A 19,685-nucleotide genomic window follows, 5' to 3' on the forward strand; every position below is an offset into this window, starting at 1 on the left:
TCATATGGTGAAATGTGAGTGTGGGCTGTTTGCCCTCAGTCCTCCAGAAGAACATAAGTTGCTCTGACTCCTCGATGCTCACAGAATTCTGGGGAAAACGTGGTTGATGAAGGTTTTCCTTTGGAGGGTAAATGGGTGATGTGTGTTTGTGGAATAATGTGGTAGTCTGGTAGAAATGAAGGTCCTAGATGCCTACATACCAAAATAATGTATGAGACTGTTGGCATTGTCTGAGCCTTACTATATTTACTCTAAATGTTGTTTTCTGTGGGAACATGCCTTAAGTATTCACACCCCTGACTTTTTCCACATTTAGTTGTTTCGTCCTGAATTTAAAATTGATTAAATTTAGATTTGTTTTTGTCACTGGCCTCCACACAATATCCCTTAATGACAAAGTGGAATAGTTTTTAGAATTGTATTACAAATTAATTAAAAATTTAAAGTTGAAATGTCTTGAGTTTAGTATTCAACCCCTTTTTTATAGAAAGCCTAAAGTGTTCTTAAACAGAGAGTTTAATTGCTGTGATAGAAGACTGAGGATGGATCAACAACATTGTAATTACTCTACAATACTAACCTAATTGACAGAGTGAAAAAAAGGAAGCCTGTACAGAATCGGACATATTACAAAACATGCATCCTGTTTTCAACAAGGCACTAAAGTAATACTGCAAAAAATGAGCAATTCACTTTTTGTTAATAGTGTTTGGGGTGATTCCAAAAACACATTACTGAGTACCACTCTCCATATTTTCAAGCATAGTGGTGGCTGCATCATGTTATGGGCATGCTTGTAATTGTTAAGGACTGGGGAGTTTTTCAGGATAAAAAAGAAACAGAATGGTGCTAAGCACAGGCTAAATCCTAGAGGAAAACCTGGTTCAGTCTGCTTTCCACCAGACACTGGGAGATGAATTCACTTTTCAGGAGCACAATAACCTAAAACACAAAGCCACATCTACACTGGAGTTGCTTACCAAGAAGACAATGAATGTTCCTGAGTTAAATCTGCGTGAAAATGTATGACAAGCCTTGAAAATGGTTGTCTAGCAATGATCAACAACCAATTTGACAGAGCTTGAAGAATTTTGAAAAAAATAATGGGAAAATAATGTACAATCCAGGTGTGCAAAGCTCTTTGAGATGTATCCAGAAAGACTCACAGCTGTAATTGCTGCCAAAGGGGATTCTATTGACTCAGGGGTGTGCTAATTTGCAAAAATGTATAAAAACATGTTTTCACCTTGTCATTATGGGGTATTGTGTGTAGATGGGTAAGAAAAAACTATTTAATCAATTTTCAATTAAAGCTGTCACACAACAAAATGGGGAATAAGTCAATGGGTATGAATACTTTCTGAAGGCACTATATGTCCAGTTAACATACCTAAAATGAAAGCAGTGCACATTCATAGGGGGCTCAGGAGGATGTGCTCTTTAAATGACAAACCACATGATTTTAAACCCTCAATGGCAACCCCCATTCATTTTATTTTCTCTTTCAAATGACACCTACAAAAAGGGAACTTTTTGAGGCTATCTGTCATCTTCTGAACTTCCTTTGTCTTTTGCTTAGCATCCTGCCAAGCGCCACAGTGCGCGGTTGAGCAAGCACCCTCGATGTCACATGACACCAAGCGAGATTAATTCAACAGTGCTTGATCATCTGAGCTCATTTCCATATGAATAGATAGACAAACTAGTTATTAGGTAGATTAGCTCTGTGTTTAACTGTATGAGTGACTACACATTTACACTAAGGGTTCACACAGGAATGAGGTCACAGTGACACAATAACCAGAATGTACTTCCTGTGAGGCAGACTTGTGTCTGCTACAGTTCAGTTCGGTAACACCTACTTAAAACTGACAGGTATAAGGCTTTATAACTTGTTATAAGCAAGCATGAGCCTTTTTGATGTTGTATTATAAGGATAAAAAATGTGTTATGTCAGTTTTTGTGGCAAATTCTCAACTGCCTCAAGTGACTAATGGACCATACATGTTTATGACAAGTCTTACAATGCATTATGACCGCATTATAATGCATTGTAAGTAAAGTGTTCTCATGACATTACATACTCATCAAATACAGTTATTTTAGCCCATAAACTTAACTCTTAAAACTACATACATCTTTAAAGAGTATCATAAATAAATCCCACAGCACTTGTCTTTTCCTACTTTGATGATAACTACTTTGTTGAGGGAAAATGTACTTGCTACGATTGTAATATGTTGTTGTCTCACCTAGCTATCTTAAGATTAATGCACTAATGTAAGTCGCTCTGGATAAGAGCATCTGCTAAATGACTAAAATGTAAAACAAGTCGGAGTGACTTAATCAAACATTTCACGCTGAAGAGGAATTGAGTAACAATGACATTAACAGTAGGACATTCTCACTTATTGCTTGCTTCCTCATATTTTTCAAGAATCAACTGTTCTTATCACAGATGGGTTTCACAATGAATAGTAACTATTCATACACATTTATCGGATGAAAGAAATGCGGGAAATTTTAATCACGCAGAGAAGTAAAAACAGCATGGATTGAAGAGACAGCCCAGCTGAAATTAGTCATTGTTGATTTCTGTAATGAATAGCCGACCAATTGACTGTCTATTTTACTGACAGACTGTCTGCCTTACTGACAGTTGTGGCTGCTTTGCGTGATGTATTGTTGTCTCTACCTTCTTGCCCTTTGTGCTGTTGTCTGTGCCCAATAATGTTTGTACTATGTTTTGTGCTGCTACCATGTTGTGTTGCTACCATGTTGTTGTCATGTTGTGCTGCTACCATGCTGTGTTCTCATGTGTTGCTGCCATGCTATGTTTTTGTCTTAGGTCTCTCTTTATGTAGTGTTGCGTTGTCTCTCTTGTCGTGATGTGTGTTTTGTCCTATATTTATATATTTTATTTTAATTCGATTTTTAATCCCAGCCCCTGTCACCGCAGGAGGCCTTTTGCCTTTTGGTAGGCCGTCATTATCAATAACAATTTGTTCTTAACTGACTTGCCCAGTTAAATAACGGTTAAATAAAATAAATGCCTGTACATTGTGTTCGCTATCAGTCACCAATGATGTAAAAACGGACATCTGCTTTTGAGTAAGCGAGGACGTGCAAGAAAATACTACCTGAACCAGACAAGGACATTAACATTTGCTCTGGTATTTGTGAAACATAATTTAAATGACTGTAAATTATGCATTAATACATTGATGAAAGTATTATTTATTTCCTTTTTCAGGAATCCCTCAGCTCATGAAAATGACCATGTTTGAATCATCATATATATAGCAGATGCTTTTATCCAAAGCAACTTACAGTCATGCATGCATACATTACATATGGGTGACCCCAGGAATCGAAGCCACAACCCTGGCGGTACAATTGCCATGCTCTAACAACTGAGCCATACTGGACCACAAGTATGTGTGCATGTATGACATTACTCTGATTCTACATTTACTATATAAAAAAAAGATATATATATTTTAAAAACCCTATCTGCATCACTATTACTTTGAAGAAATCTGACAGTCCTTGGCTTTGGCCTCCGCTTTGGCCTCTATCCCTAGCCAGTGATGGCTGGGGTTAAAAAATATCATGGTGCCATTGAGTCTTCAGTACACATGGCAGGGCTCTAACTATGACGGGGAGAGAGGCAATAGGGTTATAAGAGGGGACCAGAACTTTCAGATGGTGGCATGTAGCTTGTAATCAGTGAATCAGTGGGGGGGGGGGGGGGGGGGGGGGGGGGGGATTTTTTCAATGTGGAGTGTCTGAGGAATTGAAGAAACACATCCACCATCCACTTACATTGGGGGGGAACCCCAGTCTTTCCCAAATATTATACTTCACAATGGTGTTTTGTACCAGCAAGTGGAAAACCACTCTAAGCGAATGAACTGGCCTTTCTTATAAAATAAACAAAACAAAGGAAATTGACAATAATACCAACTACCTCCACCCCCCTATAACTAACAATGATCTACAGCTACCAAGTATAGAGCTGCCACGCTCCACTTTCAAGTGAACAAGAGAGCATCGCATACAGTGCGTGTTGGGAATTCCCTTTATGGGAATTTCCCATTATTTTTGGATACACATGAGATTAAAGGCCACATCTATCCATTCTGTAGTCTGTCTAGATAAGTGTCAGGGTAAGTTTTCCCATTGCTGATAAAGTGCTAGACAGGGACTGATCTCGTAGACACCCGGTTAATGGAAACCTAGTGGCGCCAGGAACTGTTTTGCCACGTCATCTGACTTGAAATGAATGGATTTGTAAATGTATGTAGTCAGACATTGTTTCCATCAAAAGGTCACTGAGTATAGCAAAGGGGATTTGTGACACCACATTTTTCCACTCCATAAAGGTGGGCTTTGTGTGTGTGTGTTCACATATAGACCAACCGTGCAGCTGTGTAGGTGTTTGGGGGGGGGGGGATTCCTGTCAACCCCAACCATGGCTTATCTGGGGGCTGTGTGTGACACTATGTGTGTGTGTGTTCTATGCAACAGTAAAATAAGGATTGCTTTTCAAAGCTACAATCTGAAACACAACTAATTGAATTCTTGAATTAAACTTCTCATAGAATCACCCTCTTTTCACTGAATAGATGTAAATGTGTGAGAATGATAAGAACTGGCCCAACCGCATCCATCTTCCCCAGACTGCATATGAGTAGGTGAGCATGTGGCGTGCTATGTCATCTGTGTCATCTCGAGACTGTGGCTAAGTTTCAAATGACACCCTATTCCCTATTTAGTGTATTATTTTTGAGGGAATAGAGCACTATATAGAGAATAGAGTGCCATTTGGAACACAGTCTTTGACTTGGCTCTTCGGAGGACTTTGAAACCTCTGATGGAGTTTCTAACTCTTTCGGCTGCTATAGTCCCTTGACACAATTAGCGAGGCCTTTTTTGTCTGAGGTCACAATTCCTATAAACGAGGTCCTATCTGCATCTGTATGGCAAGAGTGACCTAGTGCCTGTACTCTACTTCTATATATCATTAATCAATCAAATGTATTTATAAAGCCATTCTTACATCAGCTGATGTCACAAAGTGCTGTACAGAAACCCAGCCTAAAACCCCAAACAGCAAGCAATGCAGGTGTAGAAGCACGGTGGCTAGGAAAAACTCCCTAGAAAGGCCAGAACCTGGGAAGAAACCTAGAGAAGAACCAGGCTATGAGGGGTAGCCAGTCCTCTTCTGGCTGTGCCAGGTGGAGATTATAACATGGCCAAGATGTTCAAATGTTCATAGATGACCAGCAGGGTCAAATAATAATAATCACAGTGGTTGTAGAGGGTACAACAGGTCAGCAACTCAGGAGTAAATGTCAGTTGGCTTTTCATAGCCAATCATTCAGAGTATCTCTACTGCTCCTGCTGTCTCTAGAGAGTTGAAAACAGCAGGTCTGGGACAGGTAGCACGTCCGGTGAACAGGTCAGGGTTCCATAGCCACAGGCAGAACAGTTGAAACTGGAGCAGCAGCTCGACCAGGTGGACTGGGGACAGCAAGGAGTCATCAGGCCAGGTAGTCCTGAGGCATGGTCCTATGGCTCAGGTCCTCTGAGAGAAAAAAAGAAAGAGAGAAAGAAAGAGAAAAAGAGAGAGAATTAGAGAGAGCATACTTAAATTCACACAGGACACCGGACAGACAGGAGAAATACTCCAGATATAACAGACTGACCCTAGCCCCCCGACATAAACTACTGCAGCATAAATACTGGAGGCAGGATATAGGATACAATCATTAAAGGCTGTTCAGGACACTTTTTAGAGTTTAGAAGATTAAAGTTTAGAATTCTATTGTGTTATTGTACAATACTACACCACATAATACCTATTACAGACTTAAAACCACATTGTATATACTGTATGTGACACTATAATACTCCGTAGGCAGTCATAATACACTATATCAATATCAGCCATAATACATTAGGCTAAATCGTCAATACAAATATAGAAAAAACAAAGGTACAATAAACAATGTAACATCTATACCTCTTTGAATTGCTAAATAATTTAATTGTGTTCAAATAATACCAGAACACAGAACAGTATGACATGGATCTGTCTCTCTGTCAAGATTGCTATAAACTGGGACTCCAATAACAATGGAGCTCTGCAATATTAAAGCTGATCTACTGACTAAATAAAAAACTAAAAACAATGGAGCTTAATGATTTTTTTTTTTAAATTGCTACAGACCTATATCCATCCTACCCTGCCTTTCTAAGGTCTTCGAAAGCCAAGTCAACAAACAGATTACCGACTATTTCGAATCCCACCGCACCCTCTCCGCTATGCAATCTGGTTTCAGAGCTGGTCATGGGTGCACCTCAGCCACGCTCAAGGTCCTAAACGACATCGTAACCGCCATCGATAAGAAACAATACTGTGCTGCCGTATTCATTGACCTGGCCAAAGCTTTTGACTCTGTTAATCACCACATCCTCATCGGCAGACTCAGTAGCCTTGGTTTCTCAAACGATTGCGTCGCCTGGTTCACCAACTACTTCTCTGACAGAGTTCAGTGTGTCAAATCGGAGGGCCTACTGTCTGGACCTCTGGCAGTCTCTATGGGGGTACCACAGGGTTCAATTCTTGGGCCAACTCTTTTCTCTGTATACATAAATGATGTCGCTCTTGCTGCTGGTGAATCTCTGATCCACCTCTACGCAGACGACACCATTCTGTATACTTCTGGCCCTTCTTTGGACACTGTGTTAACAACCCTCCAGACGAGCTTCAATGCCATTCAACTCTCCTTCCGTGGTCTCCAACTGCTCCTAAACACAAGTAAAACTAAATGCATGCTCTTCACCCGATCGCTGCCTGCACCTGCCCGCCCGTCCAGCATAACTTCTCTGGACGGTTCTAACTTAGAATTTGTGGACAACTACAAATACCTAGGTGTCTGGTTAGACTGTAAACTCTCCTTCCAGACTCACATCAATCATCTCCAATCCAAAGTGAAATCTAGAATTGGCTTCCTATTTCGCAACAAAGCATCCTTCACTCATGCTGCCAAACATACCCTCGTAAAACTGACCATCCTACCAATCCTCGACTTCGGCGATGTCATTTACAAAATAGCCTCCAATACCCTACTCAACAAGCTGGATGCAGTCTATCACAGTGCCATCCGTTTTGTCACCAAAGCCCCATATACTACCCACCACTGCGACCTGTACGCTCTCGTTGGCTGGCCTTCGCTTCATAATCGTCGCCAAACACATTGGCTCCAGGTCATCTACAAGACCCTGCTAGGTAAAGTCCCCCCTTATCTCCGCTCACTGGTCACCATAGCAGCACCCACCTGTAGCACGCGCTCCAGCAGGTATATCTCTCTGGTCACCCCTAAAGCCAACTCCTCCTTTGGTCGTCTCTCCTTCCAGTTCTCTGCTGCCAATGACTGGAACGAACTACAAAAATCTTTGAAACTGGAAACACATCTCCTTCACTAGCTTTAAGCACCAGCTGTCAGAGCAGCTCACAGATCACTGCACCTACATAGCCCATCTATAATTTAGCCCAATCTACTACCTCTTCCCCTACTGTATTTATTTATTTTGCTCCTTTGCACCATATTATTTATATTTTAACTTTGAACTTTCTTCAAACTACAAATCTACCTTTCCAGTGTTTTTCTTGCTATACTTTATTTACTTTGCCACCATGGCATTTTTTTGCCTTTACCTCCCTTATCTCACATCATTTGCTCACATTGTATATAGTCTTATTTTTTTCTACTGCATCATTGATTGTATGTTGTTCTACTCCATGTGTAACTCTGTGTCGTTGTATGTTGTCGAACTGCTTTGCTTTATCTTGGCCAGGTCGCAATTGTAAATGAGAACTTGTTCTCAACTTGCCTACCTGGTTAAATAAAGGTGAAATAAATAAAATAAATAAATAAAAATGATCCAGTGATCTGCTACTTTAGTGTCTCTAACACACACGCACGCACGCACGCACGCACACACACACACACACACACACACACACACACACACACACACACCTTGTTTGGTGCTTCATCTGCCTCCCCTTTAAATAACTACTTTCTAACAGGGAATGTCCAGCTCCCTGCGGCCATATTATACCCGTAACAACTGGTCCTGGACTTGTTGTGTTGTTTAACTCAAAATGATTTAATTGAGAACTAGTCTGAAGACAACTGATCCCAAATCAGTAGTTAGGAGCAGGATGTAACCAGAGCCTCTTTCTCACTGGTCTCTAGTCCCCTCGCTGTGTTCACTTCAGCCACACAGGACAGCTGGGAATGTGGAACAGACACACAGGACAGCATGCCCATTCAGGCTACTCTGGGAAGGGGTTTTCCAAAGTGTGTACAAACACACACAGTCAGACAAGGAACGTACACAGTCACACAAATGCACACACACATACGCGCACACACAGACACACATCCTGTGGGACCTGAGTTTCAATGGTTTATCTATGGTCAGAGCCCCTCGCTGTCTCACACTGTCACTCCTGACTCTGCACCCCAAACAAACTCTGCCCAGACTGGCAGTTATCCACCAAGCAAACTAAAATCTAACAAAAGTTCCTCAAGCTGAGATGTTGTCTGGTTTGTATCAGAAAAACTCCACATGACTGGTCAAACAAGTTTTTTTATTACAAATATCCTTTCAATTAAACAGGTTAAAACAGATAATCACATTTTGATGTTTATAAATCAATGGCTTCTAGAAAAATAAAACTTGTGTCAGTTCGGAGGTAATTTCTCCAAATGTAGTTTCAAATGTCAGATCTGAAATGGCACTTTTTTTAAGGTTGCCATGTTGTGGAGAATTTGTCTCCCACACTGTCTTGTGAAAAATCATGCTTAGGTGTACCAGGATTCAGACGACACCTCAAAACATGATGGCGATGTTAATTTTGACACAGCACTATAAAGATTTGCCAATTTGAAAAAGCCCCACCAATTGCAAATAAATATTCAATCATATATAATACTGTGAATACATATTTCCAGGCACAAAGATCATAGGTCAACATCTATAGGTTAAATTGAAAATAGATGACTTACTCAAAACCTGAACAACATCAAAATATACAGTACAACAAATAGCACCATGCTAACGTCAGACAATGTTATTTTTTAAATAATTATTAAACCTTTATTTAACCAGGAAGGGCTCATTGAGATTTAAAATCTCTTTTTCAAGAGCGTCCTGGCCAAGATAGGCAGCACCAAGTCATTACAAAAATTACAGACAAACAACATGAAAAACTACAAATAATCTAGTAAAAACCATAGAATTCACAAGAGTATAACAAAATCAAAAACAGCAAATTAAAAACATTGACAGGTCAGGCAATCAGTCTCGAGATCATTCATCAGTGATTTAAAAATACCACAGTATCTTCAACCAGAAAGAAGCTTATGTATTTCAAATCCAATAAATCAAAAAAATAAATATGTGCATTAATGACTACTTTGGTAAACAGGTTAGGAAAGTGCAACAGGTTAACAATTTGATGCCGGAATATTGAATTGAGGTATGTGACATTCAAATATCGCAATTAACATCCAATTTTCCATCTAGATTTTCTACAGACCACACAATCAACCATCTCCACACAGAAACACACCCATGCAGTATCATGTGATAATTCATATGGATCATGTAGTCAAACATGTGTGGGTTTGCACTGGAAATCGCTTCATCTTGCCAAACCAAAGGTATTTCACAAAAAAATATTTTACACTTACTTACTTTTTCCACTGGTATTTATCAGGTATTTACTCAGAGATTATATGGTAACAATGGGTACTTTCTGGTATTTCCTTCAAGGAACTCAACCCATTCAAATGGTGGCCAGTGGTGTTTGTTGTTACGAATCCGAAACGAAAGAAACAGGTAATTCAAAGTCACTACTGTGTTATCATTTTACCATGTAGTTTCCTAGTAAATACCTGGTCTTTTCTGTACTGTAAAATAAAGTGCTACCGCTATTTCTCCCACTATGACCACCAAGCTAGTGCTGACACTGCAACTCTGCATCAATAATCTATTAGATTCTGTCTTTTAACAACCAAAAAGCATGGTAGCGTCTGAAGTCCAGGTAGTACCTCCCTGTTTCAGTCCATTTTCTTCCATTTAGTGCCTAATGAACACAACCCAGTTGAACTAGTCAGTTTTCTAAGCTCCCCGGTCCCAACCCTTCTTAGGGTGCATGTAGTGCTTTTTCTTCAGTGCTCAATTATCGTCAGTTAGCGATATTTGTCTTAACACCCCCGTGGGGTGGGAGGGGCAGTAACTCTCATAGCTTGGGAGTAGGGCAAAGTTGCCCCTAGATGTTGGATCAGTTTTGCATTTTCCCCACTTTATGGTTTGGATTGGGGAACGGAAAATGATCCTATAGCTGTACCTAGGGGAAACTTCACGCCGGAGCTCATAGCCTGACACACTCCATGCAGTGTTTGAGGTACTCCACTGCATGTGTGTCATCATATGTGGTGAGGCATCTTGGGCATTGGAGTTCCGACGAACCCTAGCACTTTGTCCAGGTGGGACTGGGTGCTAAGTACCGCTGACGCCGCCCCAGGTAAAGGCCCGCTTTTAATTTTTGATTTTTGTCACAGGTGGATTGGCGCTGTTCCTCAGCAGTGATTCGGCCGAGTTCGTGCTCATGCGTGGGGAGATCCGGTGTCCTTTATGGACTCGGCACGTGGAGTTGGCATCTCTAGTAGGGCTCTGGAAGATAAATGAATGATGATCATGAGTAAAAGTGTACCTTCCCATAGCCTAACTAGGCATAGTAGCACTTTGAGGATAATGTATGAAACACTCCACACAAATAAAATGATCACTATAGCATTATTATTATTTTAGGGAAGTGCCCTTTGTTGTACCCTAATGTGATAGCTGACCAATCAGCCTGTTACCAAACCTTAGTAAACTTTTTTGACCCAATACAATGCTATTTTACAGACTTTCAGCACGCTTATAGGGAAGGACATTCAAAAAGCACAGCACTTACACAAATGACTGATGATTGTCTAAGAGAAATTGATGATAAAATAATGTGAGGGCTGTTTTATTAGACTTCAGTGCTGCTTTTGACATTATTGATCATAGTCTGCTGCTGGAAAAACATAACAGCTATATTGTGGATAAACAGCTATATTGTGGATAAAGAGGTACCTGTCTAACAGAACACAGATGTTGTTCTTTAATGGAAAGCTCTCCAACATAATCCAGGTAGAATCAGGAATTCCCCAGGGCAGCTGTCTAGGCCCCTAACTTTTCACAATCTTCACTAATGACATGTAAAACCAGTGTGTATATGTATGCGGATGACTCAACACTATACACGTTAGCTACTACAGCAACTGAAATGACTGCAACACTTAACAAAAAGCTGCAGTGAGTTTCAGAATGGGTGGCAAGGAATAAGTTAGTCCTAAATATTTCTAAAACTAAAAGCTTTGTATTTAGGATAAATCATTCACTAATCCCTGAACCTCAACGAAATCTTATAATGAATAATGTGGAAATTGAGTAAGTTGAGGTTAACTGTTATCGTCAAAACATATTGATACAACAGTAGCTAAGATGGGGAGAAGTCTAAAGCGCTGCTCTGCCTTCTCAACAACACTATCAACAAGGCAGGTCTTATAGGCCTTAGTTTTGTCTCACTTGGGCTACTGTTCTGTGTGGTCAGGTGCCACAAAGAGGGACTTAGAAAAATTACAATTGGCTCAGAACAGGGCAGCATGGCTGGCCCTTAAACGTACACGGGGAGCTAACATTAATGATATGCATGTCAATCTCTCATGGCTCAAAGTGGAAGAGAGATTTACTTCATCACTACTTGTTTTTGTAAGAAGTGTTGACAAGCTGAATGTACCGAGCTGTCTGTTTAAACTAGTAGCACACAGCTTGGACACCCATGCATACCCCACAAGACATGCCCTCAAAGGTCTTTTCACAATCCCAAAGTCCAGAACAGACTATGGGAGGCGCACAGTACTACATAAAGCCATGACTACATGAAACTCTATTCTACATCAGGTAACTGATGCAAGCAGTATAATCAAACTTTAAAAAACAAGTACAAATACGCCTTATGGAACAGCGGGGAGTGTGAAGAGACACACACAAAGGTACAGACACACGCATACGCACACAAGCGCTAGCACACCCACTTTACACACACGTACATTGTAATATTGTTGTATGGTGGTATTATACATTTTGTACTGTAGATATGTTGTGGAGTAATGTTTTATGATGTACTATTTTATCTTTGCTTTATATGTAATGTAAGTGCCTTTATGTGTTTGGACCCCAGGAAGAGTAGCTGCTGCATTGGCAACAGCTAATGGGGATCCCTAATAAATACAAATACTGTATCGTATTAGCCGTTAGCGAACTGTATGAAGAACATGTCTGTCGAAACGTCATTGTATCATCAATTCTCAATAAATGGCAAATAGGGGACGGACATAAAAGCTTCCTTTCATGGCTATTTATTTTACTCCTGTTACACGTTTGTATGTAATGTATGTTAGTAATGACTATGCGTGTGTGGCCTTACCTGTGCCTGTGTGTGTAGCTGCTCCTGTAGTCGAGATACTTCCTCTTGCAGGTCCTGGATCCTGCCCTGCGCTCTCTCCCTGTCTGCCCGCTCTGACTTAAAGTCATCTGTGTAGATGAGAACCTGTGAAGGAGAGAGGGAAAGGGTGAGGGTGCGTGTGAGAAAGAGAGAGGGATATGTTTCTGATTCAACTGAATAGGGTGGATCTGTATGTGAGAGAGGTTTCTGATTCAATGGGGTTTTCTTTAAAGACTGTTGTGTGATGCATGGACTCATGTGTACGTGTCAGAGAGAAAGAGAAGGAAGAGGGAGAGCAAGAGTGGGGAGACAGAGGGACAGACAGAGAAATAGAAAGAGAAAAATAAAGATAAAGAGAACGTGAGCGAGACAAAGAGAAAGAAAGAGAAATTGAAAGAGAGAGGAGTCAGACAATCCTACACCACACTAACCTGTTGCTCTAGCATCTGGATGCGGTCCTTGTATCGTCTCCTGCTCTCATCCAGCTCTCTCCCCAACCTCCCACAGTCCCCCAACTTCTCCTCCAGTAGGCCGTTGAGCCTGGCTATCTCTTGCTGGAGCAACCCAGCTTTGGCTGAGGCCAACTCTGGGAACAAGCCCAGGCCAGCCCCAGGCTCTTGTGTAGGCCCGGGCCCTAACCTATGCCCCACACCTGGAACAGGGCTGGAGGTAACAGCCAGGGCACTAGACTCATTCAGCTTCTGACACAAGTACCTCACATACGCTTCCCTGCTCGAGTCATACTTTTGCCATTTGGAGTTTAGACCTTCCACCTGGGAAAATTAAGGAGGGAGGGAGGGGAAGAGGGAGACATTAGTCACAAACATGTACACACACACTTGTGCACACACAGCTTCACACACACACACACACACACACACACACACACACACACACACACACACACACACACACACACACACACACACACACACACACACACACACAAGGCTGTTCAACTTTGGTTCTGATAGCCCATATGCTATGACAATGTTGGATAACTACAGTCTGCAAAAACACTACAGTAATTACTACAGTATATGTGTACTACAGTTTCTTTACTATAGTATTTATACTTTAATAAACTGTAAATAATACAGTATACTACAGTCATGTATATTCAATACTACAGTATTCACTGTCGTGTTTTTAAAGACTAAAGTATGCAAAAACACTGCTGTCCATACTACAGTAAAGTCTACAAAAACACTACAGTGAATACCATAGTATACTATAGTATGTTTTCATGTGGGTAGAATGGGGTTTCTACAGTGTGTTCCTGCTTACATATGCCACTCTTTGCGTTAGCTTTTGGTTCTCTTCTTGGAGTTTGCTGACTAGAATGTCAATGCGACCAGCTTCCGTATAATCCAATATCTGACCATGAAAAGGGGAAACAAGAGCTCAAAATGATACCATCCATTTAGAAATCCAACAGAAACAAACACAAATAACTTGGTTGAAAAGCACATAATGGCCGAGACAGAGAGATTCCAAATGCTTTAGTACACACACCTCTTTTTCACTGTTTTCATTTTTAGTTTTGAAAGAGAGTTACAGTGAATAAGCTCTTCCCAGTGAGCACAAGATATTGAAAATACGTAATTTGCTGATAGGGTTGTAGCTCAGATGTAGCTACTGCTGTTCTCCTCTCTCAGTTGAAGTTTAGTGCTTGCAATCCCAGGATTGTGGGCTTTTGGGTTCGATTCCCGCATAGGCCACATATACTGAATATAACATTCAGTATATACACAGTTTGTGGATATGAATTAGCTCTTTACACTTGTACCCATCTCCAGGTTCAAAATAGCAGATTTGGGTAATGATAAATGCCTAAATTGGAACGCAGTGGCTGTACAGTAACATGCTATATGTGAAGTCAAAACGCAAGGTCTCTGCTTCCCAGCGCGGTACTGGTTTTGACTGAACTTGAACACCGCGCGTGACAATAAGTTACCCCCATCTCTCCCGCAAATGTTGTCTGAGTGAGGGAAATGCTGTAAATAAAGAGGACTCGATGTATTTTGAAAGATGAGACATTGAGGATTATAATACCACTTTGATGTCACACAAGCAAGCCAAACACCCCTCAGTTCAAATGTGCACTTCCCCATTCCATATCATAAAACTCATGTAATATACAGTGCCAACGATTATGATCACAATGCTTGATGTACAGTTACAAGATGACATGGCGTATTGTGCCGAAATTTGGCAGGGAACACGCATCTGAATGCACTCGTAATTCTTTTATAGTTGCACCAAAATTACTATTTGCTTCTTTGAATTGCCTTGTGAAAGCCTAACACTGTAAGCTCGTATTTCGTAACTTAGATAGCAATAGAACACGCTTTCAAATTATGCCCACCTGACCAGATTGCGATTTATAATGGACCATTTTTGAATGCGTAAACAATTACGTAGGAAATTACGTAGGAACTGTGCACACTTTGGAGAGGTGTGTTGCCACATGGAGACACCAGTTAGACCTCTCACTTGTCATTTCTTTGTCTTATGTTGCACCTACCCCAAATGTACCATGAATGTTCTTATCATGTTACTGAATGTATCCAGAGCATTTTCAGATTTCGTATTCAACAACTGCCGCAAAAAGTACAGTAAATGTAAAACGCACATAAAATCAACAGTGTAATGTTTCGATTCAGTTTTGTGTCAGATTAACTGTTTTGTCCTCACCTTTAGTCTAAGATTTATTTTTCCCATAATCTCCAAACTGTTCCCTTATGATTGCTACCATGGTTATGCATGTGCTTTCCATATTTCTTCTGTAAGAAACATTTCAATTTAGCCCTATCTATATAGGCCAATTCCCACGAGTGTAAGGGGTTAACTATAATTTGCCTTGGATAAAAGTGCTTGTTAACTATGATAACACACTTATTATAAACTGGGTGAGTCGAGCCCTGAATGCTGATAACAATAGCAATAAGGCACCTCAGGGGTAGGGGTTTGTGGAATATGGCTGTGTCCAGAACTGCCCTTAGCCGTGGTATATTGGCCATATACCACATCTCCTCGGGCCTTATTGCTTAATTATACAACCTTCATACACACCTCTTTTGCCTTCTGCTGCATTTTCACCTCCTCCGTCACTCTCTCTCCTCCCTTCTTCTCTCTCTCTAGTCGGCCCAGTAACTCCTGACACACCCTGACTGTGGCTCCCAGTTGGCCCCGGAGCTGGTCGGCCTCTCCAGCCAGCGAGGTGCACAGGACGGCACGGGTGGCCTGGGCACGGTCCCTCTCGGTCAGGGCAGAGCGGAGCCTCTGGATATCCTGGTCCTTCTGGTGGTCTGGTTGACGGGTCACACTCTCCAGCTCTCGCTCCATCTCCCTCAGCAGCTGTTGCAACCTCTGTATCTCCTTCAGGGGTGGGATAAAATAATAGAATAGGCTTCAGTGTCAAATGTGAGTCAAATGCAGAAGATACTTAAATATATATATATTATTATTATTGATGGACAATATAGCTTTTTGGAATGTTTTATTGTATTGAATTATGACTTTTATCTGACACAGATTTGTTTGTTTTGTGAAGTTAAGGCGAAACAACACTGACCGCTGCAGTTGTACACATTGAAATGGAAAAAATAGGTTTTTGCTATAGCAACATCCTCTCTGTACGGCAAGGTGGTTTTGAAGCAGGGACATTTTTATCAAGCCTGATTGGCAAGTTTGGTGGTAGGTTAGGCCTACACTAATAGTCTTCCCAATAGACCTCAGTTGTAAACTAGTGTAGGGTTAGGGTTATCTCAAACCAAGTGCATATAGGCATGGTGTAGGCTAGTGGCTATTTTCAGAGAAGACCATTTACAGTAGGCCTAAACTACCCTGCTTTCATAATGTACAAATTGAAAATGAAAGAAAGAAAAGACATATATATGTCATAAAGGATCGTTTTAATACTTGCAGACGTTGAAATTAAGTAGGGCTATAACCTAATGTTAAAAAGCACAACTATGTTTCACAGGGTTAGCCTAAACATTAAATGCACATGATACACATTAAGAACACATAACATAAAGTCAATTCTACTCACTTGTTGGCTCAACTCTGCTTGCTGAACCGCATTCATTTCTGTGTCTTTCAATTTTTGCTTCAGTTTGCAGATTTCTTTGCATAAACTTTCCAGCAAAGATTCGGCCGGTGCTATGACAACAGGGTCATACCCTTCCACATTGATACAGGTATTTTCGTATTTGCCTAACCTAGCCTTTAAATCTGCGATTAAATTGTCCCTTTTCTTGATTTTCTTACTTAATGTGTCAATCTCCAGCCGAGTTTCGTGGTAGAAAGTAGTCAATGTATGGCAGCTCCGTATTTTTGATTTCAGCGTATCATTATCCAAATCGACATCCATCGTGTTCCTTATTCCAGTCATGTTCCTTATTCCAGAGGTAATTTATCACTGTTGCTTCTGACAGATGGGGATGGGGAAAAATCTTCAATATTCCATCAGCTTCTGAAATGATTCTGTTTATTTGTTCGATAGAGTTTGTGTTCGTAGGTTATACAACATGTCTTCAAGATAAGTCTGAGGAGGATGTCAACTACGTAGCCTGAAGGATGTCTCATCTGAATTTGGAAAGAAATAATTCCGACAATTACAGGGGATTTCCAAGAGGGACTTCCCCTACACAATAGGTGGATTTTTCTTGTACTTTACTTTTTAACAACGTCGGGTAAATTGCCAACTCCTTTCCGAGTTGATCAATCATCCATTCCAGTAACAATCTAAATAATATGCTTTCGTTCCTTAATAAATGTTCTAACAATAAAGGACACTGGAGTAAATTGACACAGTTTGACGGGAGCAAAATAAAAAAACGCAGCTGCTTGAACTATATGCACATGCGTACAACTTTTCCGGTAACATAGTAGGCTAACGTTACCTCCCTCTTGTGACATGCATTAATCCACAGATCATGCAATTCTGGTTTGACGGTTTCTAAACATACGGCCTTTGCTTGAGTGATCCGCCTTGGTAAAAATCCGTGAAGCAACTCTGTTTTATCGGATGGAATGTAAATGAGTTGCCGGTAGCTCTATTTTCTTGAATGAATGACAATTCCGATACATTTCATGAAAGGAAATTATGTAGCCCTAATCTAGTGTGTTTAATTCAATTGTATACAAAACAGATGTTGTATTCAACATTATATAAAAGCGTCAATTTTAAATGTGCCAGAAGTGGGACGTAGGCTAGCCTATCTGGGACTGATAAATGAGTTAACCCGTAGGCAATTAATTTTCAACCTCAAAAGTCTATGGCCAGTACGGGTATCGAACCCGCGACCTTCGCGTTATTAGCACGACGCTCTAACCAACTGAGCTAACCGGCCAGATGAGCTACACATTTGATAAAATATAAAATAACATGCGTTCACTATACGAACAAAGTAACAATGGCTAGGTCGCACTGACGCGTAACAAATCATGATACAATTGTAACAAAATCGGTTACCAATGTCAAAGTTATTTTCTGTGTCGATGTAGGCCACTGCCCTAAAGAAAGTAAGATCTGATTGGGTAACAGCTCATCACAATTTTCTAGGCACTGGGGGCCCTGGGTAGAATAATTGACCAAGGCCAGTGGTGTAAAGTAGTAAAGTAAAACTACTTAAGTAGTTTGTTGGGGTATCTGTACTTTACTTTACCATTTCTATATTTGCTTGTACTTCACTACATTCCTAAAGAAAATAATGTACTTTTTACTCCGTACATTTTCCCTGACACCCAAAAGTACTCTTTACATTTTGACAAGGGTTTTTCTTTCTTTCTTTTTATATTTTCTACATTGTATAATAATAGTGAAGACATCAAAACTATGAAATAACAGATATAGAATCATGTGCTAAAAAAAGGGTTAACCTGTTATGGATAGGGGGCAGTATTTTCACAGCCGGATAAAAAACGTACCCGATTTAATCTGATTATTACTCCTGCCCAGAAACTAGAATATGCATATAATTATTAGCTTTGGATAGAAAACACTCCGAAGTTTCTAAAACTGTTTGAATGGTGTCTGTGAGTATAACAGAACTCATTTGGCAGGCCAAAACCTGAGAAGATTCCAAACAGGAAGCGCCCTCTCTGACCATTTCTTGGCCTTCTTGATCATCTCTATCCAAAACAGGGGATCTCTGCTGTAAAGTGACACTTCCTACGGCTCCCATAGGCTCTCAGAAGGCGGCAAAAAGCTGAATGATGTCTTTGCAGGCCCTGGCTGAAAAACATTAGCGCATTTTGATAGTGGTCGATCAGAGAACAATGAGACTGAGGCGCGTGCATGAGGCGACACCATGTTTTTATTCTTTCGTCTTTGAACGAAAACAACGACTCCCGGTCGGAATATTATCGCTTTTTTACGAGAAAAATAGCATAAAAATTGATTTTAAACAGTGGTTGACATGCTTCGAAGTACGGTAATGGAATATTTAGAATTTTTTTGTCACGAAACGCGTCGGGCGCGTAACCCTTCGTCACCCTTGGATAGTGTCTTGAACGCACGAACAAAACGCCGCTATTTGGATATAACTATGGATTATTTTGAACCAAACCAACATTTGTTATTGAAGTAGAAGTCCTGGGAGTGCATTCTGACGAAGAACAACAAAGGTAATCAAACTTTTCTAATAGTAAATCGGAGTTTGGTGAGGGTCAAACTTGGTGGGTGTCAAAATAGCTAGCCTGTGATGGCGAGCTATCTACTCAGAATATTGCAAAATGTGCTTTCACCGAAAGCTATTTTCAAATCGGACACCTCGATTGCATAAAGGAGTTCTGTATCTACAATTCTTAAAATAATTGTTATGTTTTTTGTGAACGTTTATCGTGAGTAATTTAGTAAATTCACCGGAAGTGTTCGGTGGGAATGCTAGTTCTGAACGTCACATGCTAATGTAAAAAGCTGGTTTTTGATGTAAATATGAACTTGATTGAACAAAACATGCATGTATTGTATAACATAATGTCCTAGGTGTGTCATCTGATGAAGATCAAAGGTTAGTGCTGCATTTAGCTGTGGTTTTGTTTTTTGTGACAT

General features: G+C 40.5%; 1 protein-coding gene and 1 non-coding gene across 2 annotated transcripts; both read right to left on the reverse strand.

The window, feature by feature from the left end:
- Positions 1 to 10,075: 10,075 nt before the first annotated feature.
- On the reverse strand, positions 10,076 to 17,503 carry LOC115192041 (TNFAIP3-interacting protein 2). The gene is made up of 6 exons (XM_029750141.1): positions 16,680 to 17,503; positions 15,698 to 16,003; positions 13,910 to 13,999; positions 13,054 to 13,395; positions 12,605 to 12,727; positions 10,076 to 10,758 (listed from the first exon to the last, which is right to left on the reverse strand). Exons 1-6 carry the CDS (start codon positions 17,019 to 17,021, stop codon positions 10,624 to 10,626), a joined length of 1,338 nt encoding a protein of 445 aa, XP_029606001.1. The 5' UTR covers positions 17,022 to 17,503; the 3' UTR covers positions 10,076 to 10,623.
- Positions 17,504 to 17,908: 405 nt separating this feature from the next.
- On the reverse strand, positions 17,909 to 17,982 carry trnai-aau (transfer RNA isoleucine (anticodon AAU)). Its single transcript has one exon. It is a non-coding gene; the product is annotated as a tRNA-Ile (tRNA).
- Positions 17,983 to 19,685: the final 1,703 nt, after the last annotated feature.

Source organism: Salmo trutta, chromosome 4, assembly GCF_901001165.1.
Source record: "Salmo trutta chromosome 4, fSalTru1.1, whole genome shotgun sequence".
Lineage (NCBI taxonomy): Eukaryota > Metazoa > Chordata > Actinopteri > Salmoniformes > Salmonidae > Salmo > Salmo trutta.

Excerpts from the sequence above, each read along its gene's own strand:
- LOC115192041 (XM_029750141.1), bottom strand. The coding sequence starts at position 17,021 with ATGACTGGAATAAGGAACACGATGGATGTCGATTTGGATAATGATACG. Across the intron at positions 14,000-15,697 it reads TGCAGCAGAAGGCAAAAGAG|ATATTGGATTATACGGAAGC; the intron begins GTGTGTATGAAG and ends TTTCATGGTCAG. Across the intron at positions 13,396-13,909 it reads TAACGCAAAGAGTGGCATAT|GTGGAAGGTCTAAACTCCAA; the intron begins GTAAGCAGGAAC and ends TAATTTTCCCAG.